At 41.2% G+C, this 12,491-nt stretch overlaps 1 protein-coding gene across 4 annotated transcripts in view; it reads left to right on the top strand.

Annotated features, from left to right (window-relative positions):
- Positions 1-12,491, top strand: part of LOC102779806 (uncharacterized) — a 407,388-nt gene that overhangs the window by 179,025 nt on the left and 215,872 nt on the right. The window contains exon 5 of one of the 4 annotated variants that reach the window (XM_087849803.1): positions 2,846-2,852. The exons of the other annotated variants lie outside the window; for them this stretch is intronic. Coding sequence (XP_087705929.1) covers positions 2,846-2,852 — 7 coding nt within the window. The remainder of the gene's footprint in view (positions 1-2,845; positions 2,853-12,491) is intronic. 4 annotated transcript variants of the gene reach the window in all.

Raw genomic sequence — 12,491 nt, 5'->3', positions numbered from 1 at the left:
GTAGATTCACTCTTCCCAGTCTGGTGCGGGTCTACAATTCTTTTCCTGGTGTCCTTCGAAAGCTCTTTGGTCTTGGCCATGGCAGAGTTTGGAGTCTGACTGGTTGAGGCTGTGGACAGGTGTCTTTTATACAGATGATGAGGTCAAACAGGTGCCATTCATACAGGTAACGAGTGGGGGACAGAAAAGCTTCTTACAGAAGACAGTACAGGTCTGTGAGAGCCAGGGATTTTCCTTGTTTGAGGTGACCAAATACTTATTTTCCACCCTGATTTACGAATAAATTCTTTACAAATCCTACCATGTGAATTCATGGATTTTTTTTTCACATTCTGTCTCTCACAGTTGAAGTGTACCTCTGGTGCAAATTACTGACCTCTGTCATCAATTTAAGTGGGGGAACTTGCACAATCGGTGGCTGACTAAATACTTTTTTGCCCCACTGTATATACATCCGGCTCCATGACCAACGATGAAAATGACAGTCACATCCCACAAATAGAGCTAAAAAAACTGTAACAAAAAAAAGGCTGAAGTAAATAATGCTCCTTTACCTTCGCACAAGCTGGACATCGCTCAGTAGTATTTACCGAGCTGTTCGCCAGTCCATTTTAAAAGCTAAATGTGTAGAATCTTAGATTATACTTGTGTTCAGTCAGAACCACAATGGCTGAAAGGATGATATAAATGATTGCAGATGGAAATATATGTTAATGTAGTTCTGGTCTGGGACATCTCTGCTCTTCCCTGTGTTTACATAGAAAGCCAGGAGTCGGGAAGAGTGGCAGCAAGGCCCCCAGTACACAACAGAGCAGGTATTAATGAAACGAGATAAGGATGTGCTGGGGCCGAGATGGGTTGCATAACGGTTTATAATGGACCAACTGTAGGCAGCTTTGTATGAGTTGTGATAATCAGATAACTAGAAGAGCCTCAGCTGCAATGTGTAAAAGATGCAACCCTGTCACTATAAAGACTTGCATATGGCTTCTGTGAACTGATGGTATTTAATAAAGTTAAACAGCTGGAAGAAACAACCACAAGTTTTGCTTCTGTTACTTTGTTGTCAAACCAGACTCAAGCATGCAAACTCAATTTTGTGTTTTGACTAAATGTTTTTATCGATGGGATAGCAACACTTGTTTGTCCCAAGATTCTTTTGATCAGCAAAACAATGCAACACTGAAGGAGTGTGTGTCACATGCCAAAAGCTTTAGAGCTGGCAACCTGTAATGAGCCATGCTGGAAATGTATTTGAAATTACTTTGCACCTTTGGAAAAACAAGTCCTTTAATGGCTGCCCCGCTTAGTTTGCATGACAGGGATCGGGGGGTAAATGGCTAGAACACTGTTCATGATCATTCTGGCTAGCTTTAACCCTTGATTAAGACATTGTTAAAATAAAATTAGTTTTACAAGTAAGTAAAACAGAAATTTGTTTTTTTTCCCAAGTAAACAAAACACAGAATTGAACCCTTGCAGCAGCGTTGGCAGGAGTATTTAACGCCCGAGTCCTCAGTACCCTTAGTATGCCCTTCCTGTGCAGGGCAAAGCTGCCCCAGCATCCACGACGCATTAATATGCACCTCGTCAGCAGGCCAGTGCCAGGCTCAGCTACGCCAGCCATTGTTCCGCCACAATCAAATTAGCCCTGCTGATGAGGCCTGAGCTCTGTGACCTCCACAGGCCCACTGGTTTCCCAGCCCCAGAAATGACAAAGAAGATCTGAGGAGCTTAGGTCTTCGGGGACGGCGGGGGCTCACATACTGATTTCTGATTATGTCGGCTCTCCTTTTATTTATATATTTACCCGCTAGAAGTAATTGAGATGAGGTGTTGACTGCAATATGCTAAGCAGACGCCCCTGGCATGTGACATGTGAACTTGGTGTTGATGTCTAGCAACAGAGTTTGCGTCGCGTGTGTTTTTGTGTGTGTCTCACGAGTTTTGCTACTTTTGTTTGGTTCCTGCAACGGGCGTACGTGTCACGCTTAGACATTGACAGTCAGCTCATCCCTCGCAGATCCCTCCAGACCACCCCTCCACCACCTCCCCCCTCCCTCCCCTCTCTCCCTTCACCTCTCGTCCACATTTGTCTGATTTAGTGTGATCAGATGTGAGAGCCGACGCCTGCTGCTGCTGTTAATGCACCGTGGGCTCCACATAATAGAAGCTCACTCTGCCTGTAACACTGCTCTGCCGTGTGTGTGGTTTTGGGAAGGAAGAGATTGAAAATTAGATGTAAAGCATACCGATATTTGTAATCCCAATATGCACTGATGGAAGTAGCCCTGTGATAAATGTTTTGTAGCCCCATCTCCACTCTTGCACCTACACCCATCCCGTGTGCATCTAATTAACTGAAATATGTATCCAGCACATTTGTGTAACACAACTTTAAGGCAGGGGAGATCTCTGAGAGCCCAGCTGACCTGCAGATTTGATACGGATCAGTGAAGGTTCACTGGGAGAGTGCAGCACAGTGAAACATGGTAAAGAAATCACAATCAGATCGCACAATTACACTGCGGATGACTGCAGATCGGGCAGCCGAACGGTCGCGGTGAAGGGGGAAAATGAGAGAAAGGGCTGAAACAGGAAGTTCATGTCCTCTAATTTCCAAACATGTTAAAAGTGATACCTTGGCAGTTTGAATGTTTTTTTTAGTTGCACAGGCAGATATCACATGGTGGAGGAAAATTAGTCTGCACACATCTTATTGGTAGGTAAGTGAAATTCAGCTTGTTAGAGTTATTAGGATTCTGACCTTTGTCTCTAGGATTTGACATGTGCCAAATGTAGAAGAGAAAAACACACTGACTGACTTTTATTGTGTCACCTGAAGACTCCTTGTTGATAATCAGAACTCTGTTTGTGCTGCAAAGTTGTTGTTTTTTTTATTTTAAAGCATCTGATTTAGAAAAGAACACACATTAGGGACTAAAATCAGAGATCGTATTTGGAAGTCTTTCTTATGTCTGTATATTTCAAATTTAATGTGATATTTATCCTAAAAAAAGATTTTAAATGATTCTATTAGCGAAATACTCCATAACGCTGGGCAGCATCCACGATCATATGTGCACTTAAAGTGGCCTTAACAACTAAGATGAATAAATAGTAATTAGTGTAACTGGACCCAGGTAAGCTGCCCCTTTCCCTTTTTTTGTTTTTTTCTTGAGAGATGAAGCCTCGCCAGGTAACCAGACACTCAAAGAAATGTTTTAGTGACACAATACACTTCTTTCCAAACCTTCTTTCACTTTCAGAAACCATTTGAAGTCATGTGGCTTTTCATCCCTCATCAGTGCTCTAACACATGCTGTTGTGGCTTTATCATGTGCCTCTGCCCTCCATGTTTTTTGTCGCTCGGTCCTCGTCTACTCTCCTGCTCAGTGTCTTAGCTCACTTTATCTCTTTTTTCTTCCCAGCAGCTGGCTTGAATACTGATGGTGTTCATTCTGGATCTGATTAAGCCCCCGCTTGGCAGAATCAGACAGTAGACATAAATATCTGGGGGCATCTGAGAGAGAGACAAGTTGGTTAAAGAGGACCGAGTGTAGATCAGGTTTCTACCCCTGATGAAAATCGATGCGACTTGACCGGTCGCAGAGTGACTCAACATGTCAGCTCTAAAGAGAGCAGCCATTATATCATTAGAGCTAATTTCATCTTCCTCTTCTTGTGTCTCCATTGTTATTCAGTCATTTACTGAGGATGCGCATGCAGATGGTTCACGACTGTCCATTGTCATCATTCTCAACCAGCTTCAAACACCAATGTTTGAGAATGAATTGCAGTGACATTTTTCTTTCTTTTTTGTAGAAATGATGATAGTTCTATCTTCCATTTAGAAGTAAAAGAAGTCTCAGGAAGATTTCAGCAGGTCACTCTTCATAAAGGCAACAGTTACTGTGCTATTAATTTCAGTAAATGACATAAAAAAATGCCAGAAGTGGTAAAAGTTATCAAGGAGTCCAAAGTATCCATTGTCCATTCTATCTTGGCATGGAGGTAGTTAGTTTTGGTTTCATTTGCTTTGGTTTTTATCACAAAAGACTTTCTGGTGCAATTAAGAAAATGAAAAGTCACTTAATTTAGTTTCAAAGACTGTTGGGGTAAAAAAAAAAAATCCAAACTTAAACATGGGGGTTGAGTTCAACCTGTTTCATTAATCTTAAAATTAGTGTTTAAACTGTGATCATTTATTGTGTATGCTCAAAAAATGTTGTAAATTTCTGTTAAATCTCAGCAACATTTGGATGAAGGTGCAGTGATAGTTGTTGTGATGTCACTATGATAACGTAAGTACTACCTGTGTAGAGAAGTGCTGAGCTTTGGAACAGTTTCTGGATTGTTTTGGCACGGCTGTCCACACTGACAGAGCCAAAAGCTGGGACAGCCAGTGCTGCTAAAAGTGAAACACAGCATTTTTTCCAGCCACCTCTGTCCACATCAGTCCTCTTATACTCAGTCTCAGCAATAGCTTGTATTTGCTTACTGGGTGTTTTGTACTTTTTTTCTAGCAGTCTCTCAGAGTATAACAATTAACAAACCAACTTTCTCTGAAAAAGGTTTCAGAGCCCAGTTAATTTGGGTGGATTTAAACTTTGATACATTTGCATATATAAGTCGACGATTGCAGATGGCATGCTGTCTAATAAGGGTTGGACATATCCTTTGTCCAGTATATCCACTACCCCTCCTCTGAACAGGTCTCCCCTCTCTAACTTTGTCTCCAGATGGCTCAACCTGAGCAGTCTCTCTGTTGTACTGATTTTCAATCCATTCTGCGAAATTTTAATAAATCTCTCTACTCCTTACATATTCACCTTTCCACCTGTCTCCCTCTCAATCACATAAATGTGCTGTGTACTGACTTTCATTCCTCTTCTCTCTAGTGCATCCCTCCACCTTCCCAGACTACCATCCACAAACACATCCATGCTCTCTACTCTCACTATAGATTACAGTGTTGTCTGCAAACATTATAAGTCTATGAATACTCCCACCTGAGCTCAAAATTGTGGTGAAAAAGTCCACTGCCCTCTCTCCTAGACATCTCCACAGGCATCTCGTCTGTCTCATTCCACTCCTCTTCACAGCTACCCTTACTTCCTGATTCACGAACTTTGCTCCATCTGTCCTCCTTTCTCTGTCCTTTTCTTTATTCATCCAATGTGATGTTTGAAAAAACACTTTGCCATTGTTTGACGTTTTTAACATTTTGCATCATCCTTTCGAAGCAGGAATTAAATCACAAAGAGATGGATATGGTCATCTGCACACCACTGTGACTCGCAAACATATAACACAAACAAACAAAAAACTACAAATACATATAAACAGTCTGACTAGAGCAAGTAATTGTGATGCATTGTTTTTTTTCTTCCTGATTGAACGGGAGTTTTTAGACATAAAGGAAATTGAGTGGTTGCTATAGTTTTATAATGTTCAGCAATAATCATCATTAGGGACCAAGTTACAATAGTTAAAAACCTTGCTGGTATTTGTCAACTCTCCTTATGTGTAAATGTTACTCGAACCCAGCCCCCCCAAAAAAAACAAAAACAAAAAAACACAACCAAAGCTCATCATGTCATTGATATTCCACAACAGCATGTTTTCCTTAAAACAAGCCGAGTATTTAGGCAGCAGGGGATATATTTCCACAGTTTGATGTTGTTGAGTAATTTTAAGATCTTGGGCCAGCTCTTATCTCTCTGTGACTTGCACAGTCTCCCTTCCTTCAAGCAATGCTCAGATATCTCCACTAGAGGCTCCCTGTTGAGCATAACATACACACTCACTCCTTCTGCAAGCAGACACACAGATGCACACCCACACGCACGCGTGCATGCACCCACACCCTTCATACACTCTCTCATGCTGTTCTCCTCAAACACACTCCTGCAGAGCAATGACCAGGGTGGATTGCTATTTGGCGTTGCAGGGCATTAGCCACTGATGTCTTAACACTTGTAAATGAACCCTCCGCCCCTCCTAATCTGTCACTTTAATGCACTATAGATTTTATTTCAGCCTCTGTAGTATCACATTCTCAATAATAATCATCAAGCCGACGCTGTTGTCCCCTCCTGCAGAAATTAAATCTCGCCGCTGAGTGCACAACTAATAAAAGATGTTGCCGGAGGAAATAAAAAAATAAATATGATGAATCATAAGCAGTGGGGATTTGTATTCAGATGCGAAAGACAATTACACAAAGAGTTTGAATTTATCAGCCTCTTTGCCTCTCAAAGGCTCAATAACGGGCCACCACCGCCGGGCGCTGGGAGCTGCACGCTCACACGCACATCCGTCTCATGGACATCTACGCACACAGTGTACAAATAAACACACTCAAGCATATTATGCAGACAGCAACACACACATTTTCTCTTTCACCCTGTGAAACGCTCTCCACAGACACACATATTCGCACCTGCCACCAAGAGGCTTTGTCGTTCAGCTTATGTCCTTGCTGATGAGTAATATTACCTAAAATATTCTTTCTTTTATTTATAAATTCTGCTGAGTGATCTCAACAGAAAATTAAGACGTAAATGTTGACGCTAACGGACTTCTTATTCAAGCTCTTTCATCCCATGCAATATAAAATGTGTTCCTTTACATGATGCTTGTATTTTTGCTTTTTTGCTTTGTATGCTTTACATTTTTACACAATGATCATCCTTCAATAATGTATCTTATTTCTATATTAAATATATTCTGAATAATCAGATAAAGGACTGGACATCAAATGCCTCCTTCAGACCAAATAAGAATTTAAAATTGGAAAGATACTAGTTTGCTAACTGGGTTTCTACCATATCTGAAGAAACATGAACATCAGGCAACAAAAATATCTTGGCCAGAAATGATATAAACATGTGAGGATGTTTCCTATGACAGGCGTTGTGTGGATTACAATCATAGAATAACCCTAAGGGTAGAACCATGAGTTTTTTGTCAAAAGGATTTGTATAACATATCGTGATATATGGCGTAAATTGTACATTAGTTAATAGTTATGTGTTGTTATAAAATATTTGTTTGTATGAAATAATAATCATCTTGAAAATGCAAACATCATCAACTACACACATAGGGGTGTGTAGTTGATGCTACAGCATCCCCTGAGCTACAGGGGTGGCTGTAGCTCAGGAGGTAGAGCAGGTCACCTACTGATCGGAAGGTTGGTGGTTCGATCCTTGGCTCCTCCAGTTTGCATGTCAAATATCCTTGGGCAAGATACTAACCCCAAGTTGCTCTCAGATGTGTCCATCGGAGTATGAATGTGTGTGAATGTAGTTAGAAAGCACTCAGTATAGATAAAGTGCTTGTGAGAATGGGTGTGATTGGGTGAATGTGGCATGTTGTATAGAGCGCTTTGAGTACTCCAGGAGAGTAGAAAAGCGCTATATAAGAATCAGTCCATTTACCATTTACCATAGGAACTGGATACTAGCTCACAGGAACAAGAGATTCAGAAATGCTGATAAAACAGTGACCACTACTCTGATATTCACCAGCTAAGCTGGCAATGAGAATACAGAAAGTGGACAAACACTATGTAGCAGCACCACACTTACAAAATATCTTTAATCTAATATCACAGCTATATTGACGGGGACAGCAAGGGTGCCTGATTATTAAATCAAAGGTCTTCTTTATGATGGCATATGATGGCATAATACATATAGTAGCAGAACGTGCTTGACTCCCTTCTCTCTTGCCTGCAAAGACTTAGCACCATTCACACAGGCCTACACACAAGTTGGCAACAATCTGGAAAATTCCAATGGCTAAGCAACCCCAACTGGTTGCATGTGGTGACTGGCAGTTGCTGTGAAATTGATTGCTAATGCCTCAGAGACCGGTCAGTGACCCCTGTGGCAACGACCAATCATCAGAGAAAAGTGTGTGTTACATGCCCAACTCACAAGGACTATACACTTCCTTTTGCATTTGCTTTGGTTACTAGTAGGTTCCTGTGGTTGTCAGGAGGAAGGCACCAACTTTTATAGAAACATCAACGATCTTCCAAAACTGTCAATTTTTACACTTGTTTATGGTTGACCAACCAATTGGATATACTAAAAAGGATTAAGGGGACCCATAAAGGTGGTAGGACTGGAAGCCTTACTTTAACTTATTAAATTATTTGTGTTTCAAGCATATATGCCAGTATCTCGTGAATTCAAACTAAAAGACGTATATTGCAAGGGGTTAACACCAACTACTACAGGGGTTGGTAATAGAAGCTTAGACAAAGAGCAAAGGGTAAGCCTATACACACAAACGAGGTAATAAAGGAAGGTGGAAACACCAGGGTAACAAAACACAGCTGAAACAAAGTAAAACACTAACAAAGGAAGTCAAAGCAACAACAAGGCACACGAGACAAAAGGGGACCAAAATAAAAGAGGTATAGACTTAGCTGGAGTACAGAAAGCATCAAATAAAATTAAAAATGACAAAAAGCCACAGACCATGACATAAACAAAACTTTGATTACTAGCTACATTATTGTCACAACTGTAGCCTGGCTAAATTAACCAGCCCAGAACACAGATTATCTTTGGGGTTCTTTTAATCTGAATGATAAAGTAAGCGCTCAGAAGAAAATAAAAAGGTTGTAAAAATAAGGAAATAAAATCGTTACAGACAGTTCTTATCCAGCACCAGCCCTGTGCACTGGTAACCCACTGCTACTGCAGGTTATTTTCCCAACTTTATCAGCGTCTGGAACTCAAAGATGTCTAGCGTCAATTTGTGACTGATATAAACCCATCCAGAAACAAAACAAATTTAGCAATGCAAGAATAACTGTAGTGGCTTCTCCTGCTAAAATACAGAGCCAAATTTAAACAGTTACCAAAGGTACATTTTCCCTCTTACCCACGGAGATATTATAATACAAGTGTGAACTCAAACACATACAGTGCATTAATCCAGCAGAAGACAGAATACAGAATCCTTCTGAGATGAACGGCGAAGTCAGTCGCCTTAACTGTTCCACATCTTGCGTTTAAAACGGACCACGCAGCAAAAAATGGCATTGCACACCTACATTACACCAATGCAAGCTAGCACTTCCGTGAATGCCCCTGCAGATCCCCATCATCCTTTGCGCTTTCAGAGGTACCCCAAAAGAAACAGCGCCATCCAGTGGCATGTCCCATAATACTGACCGTGAATCATTAATAATTGTGCCCTGCTATGTGTTGTGACTTTAGCAAGACGCATACAGAGAGTAAGCTAAGTATATTTCTGTGCAGTGCAATCCAGAACAGTATAGACTATATTAAAAGAGAAGACGTGACTTTTTTTTTAAACAAGCAGTTAGCAGGAATACCTTTTGTTAAGTAGATTTAAGCAGGAATAATAACAACTGGCACTTTAAGCATTTTTTGTAAATGTAGTTTTAAATGTTTAACTTGTAGATCTTTAGAAAATTCTAGTATCTTTGTGCTCAAGTGCAGGCTGCACTGATAACTGTAAGAACATCCGACTCAGTAGAGCTGCTTCATACTGTAAGGCTGCTGGACAAACGTCTCCCTGGGTAGCTCACACCTAACCTCTTGTCATCTTTCTCCTCTCCTCGCTGACTTCTCCTCCCCTCTCCTCTCCTCTCCCCTCCTGGCCTCTGTCACCTCTCCTTTTCCTGTGCTCTGGCTGGCTAGTTGACAGTTAGAGCTGGTCCGGGTCACCTCCTGCACTTCCTGTTGGTTTGAAGGGGTGCAGCTCTGGAGCTGGAAGCCCACGCCCCAGCGGTTCCCTGACTTGCCCCCAGTGAAAAGCAAGTGAAGTGTGGGTTCCTCTACTGGGAGAGCAGGCGGCAGGCCTGGAGGTTTGGCCCTGGACCAGTACTCCTCTTGTGGTGAGACCAGGCCAGACGCAGCCTGCCAGCGGATGCCTTGACCTCCTCAAACTGATGTGGCACAAGCTGGCAGAGCGGTCACTGCTGCCACTGCATTTGGGTGGAAAAACGATCTCTTACCCTTTCTCACTTGTTCGATGAGCACATCTTCCTTTGTTTTCATGGCTTGCATTTTCTTTTGCCTACATTTTCTTCCTCACTTTCTAAGCTACAGATGTACTGCTGTGGGTAACTTAAAACAAGTGCAGCATCTCTAGGTCCTCTAGATTCCTTGTGAAATTGTGTGAATCACTTTAAGGGTGTTTATCCTAAAATAAAGTGTTTTTGCATCTGACTTTTTTAAAACACTTAAACATATTTGTAATTCCAAATGCCAACTGTCTGTCAAAGTACTGTTTTCTTACACTTATAGACTCAGATTGTTAATCAGTTTCTCTGTGTTGTGTGAGTAGTACTTAGGAATGTTCCCAGTAACTAGTGTGAAACAGGATAAGAAAATCTGTTTAAGTAGTTTAGGCAACAGCTGAAACTGGACACAATCCAGTAAATGAGTTTAAACATTCTTATTTTACCCTTTCAATATCCACCAGGTCAGAACCAATGCAGGGTCAGGGTTTGGGGTTTGTTAGCATCCAGCCTTTTATAGAAATTCCAGCTTTTAACTGAAAAGCTGTACTGCCGAATAATTTTTCTGACAAAAAATACAAAAAAAACCAGTTTATTTTTTGGTAAAAATAAAACACAACTCTTTGGATTCACAGGACTGCACCTTTCCTACTTTCTCAGAGTTAAGGAGGGATGGCTTTGTAATAAAAGCTGAATCCAAAGTTAACTTGTTGTACTTTAATAAAATATCAAAGATTAATTTAATAATTTAACAAAATGCTATTTAATGTGGGTGGTATTTCTTCCTCACAGCAAAAAGGTTTCAGTTCAGATCCACTTGGGCTTTTCTTGCACGTTCTCTCTGTGCCTGTATGGCTCCTTTCTGTATATTTGATGCTAATTAGCAATTCTAAATTGTGTGCATTATCTCTGATAGACTGGCGACCTGTCCATGGTGTACCTGAGGCAGCTCTGATATGCTGAGTGGTAGAAAACTGATGTAACTTAAGTAATTCTTTGTAAGATACTGCCATGTTAATGGCATTGTCACTCATCAATACCAAATTGTTTGTTCATTCTTGTGTGTCGCATCCCAGATTTCCACTCTTTGATATTATTTTACAACATTGCTATTATGTAAAATCTGCCGTGCAAGCAAAAGCGTCTTCTCAGTATCTCAGAGGTTGAAGAGCAATACGACCCTGTCCGGGCTCACTGCCTATTACCCAAAGAGAGCGTGGCGTCCTGCTGATAGCTCGTGATGGCTCATTTTTTTTCTTCTGCAGGATGTTCTGTCAAAGCCGGTATCAAAGGTCCAGGGGTCTGGTTGGAATGGCTGCATCCTGGGAACACATTAGCAAGTGCTACTGTTTGTGATCTTTCTCTCTCTCTATCACTTTGAAGTTATCTCCCTTCACTCCACCCACAACTCCACCACCCACTCCTTCTTTTCTCTGACCCATTTGAGTATAGAGAAGGGACAGCCAGAACAAATATTATCATCTCTTAGAGCTGTGGTTTAAGCATTGCCGAAGGTCCCTTTTTATTTTTAGAATCATGGTTGGAAGTGTTCATGGGGATGTGGCCACTAATTTTCACTTCTACATGCAAATCATGAGCCAAAACACAGTTCTGAGAGTCGCCAAATTGCCACTTACAGACTTGTAAGTAATTGTGAAGCAAAACAAGGCAAAAATCCACAACAATTATAGCCGGTTCCAGCTCATGTACGAAGCTCAAGTTCTGATGAGCTTCAACGTGGATTTGAAAAGACCTCAAATTATCGTAAGCCAGGTACAAGAATTTAATTTCCTTTGATTACATTTGATGTATCTCAAGAACACATTTCAAGAGATTTTCAAAAAGCACTTATTAATTCAGCAGTCATTCAAATGATATCCTATACAGGCAACTCGGGTTAATTGAAGCTTTGCTACCTTGAAACTGTCTCTCAAATCTTGCCTAACTCCTTTTTTTCTGCTGCAACCTTTTGACATAAATCATCCACAGCTTTGTTAGACTTGAATCAAACTGACACTTTTTCAGACTTATTAAAAGTGCGCAAAGTAAAGGAATAAAAAAAAAAAAGCATAACGGGAGGGGGGGAGGAAACAACAAAGCCAAAATATGGTGCATAATTATGCCTCGCCTCTCCCTCGCTCTCACTTTCTGCCGCTTTTTCTCTGTCCATCTCTAGTTGTCTGTGACGGCTGGCTTTCTGAGTGGCATTAGGAGGCTAAATTGGCCTGTTTCAGGCAGAAGAGCGTCTGTGTTTGGTGTCAGATAATGTGCGCTGAGGAGTCCGAGGAGAGTGTGATTAAAGCCAAGCCACTGATAATTATGTCAGACTGCACAGTTGTCCAAAACCTTCTCGGCTAGTTGAAAGAGATTTCTCTCTGATGAGCAAAACAGGAGGAGGAAGAGGGAGAGTGAGAGGGAAAAAAAGGTGAAGGGGCTTTTTGAAGAGGATCTTCCTATTACTGTTCCGGCCTCTTTTGCC

Source organism: Neolamprologus brichardi, chromosome 13 (genome assembly GCF_056152115.1).
Source record: "Neolamprologus brichardi isolate AB-2024 chromosome 13, ASM5615211v1, whole genome shotgun sequence".
In the NCBI taxonomy this organism is placed as follows: domain Eukaryota; kingdom Metazoa; phylum Chordata; class Actinopteri; order Cichliformes; family Cichlidae; genus Neolamprologus; species Neolamprologus brichardi.
The sequence above is the reverse complement of the archived record's forward strand: the minus strand, read 5'-3'. Positions and strand labels throughout refer to the sequence as shown.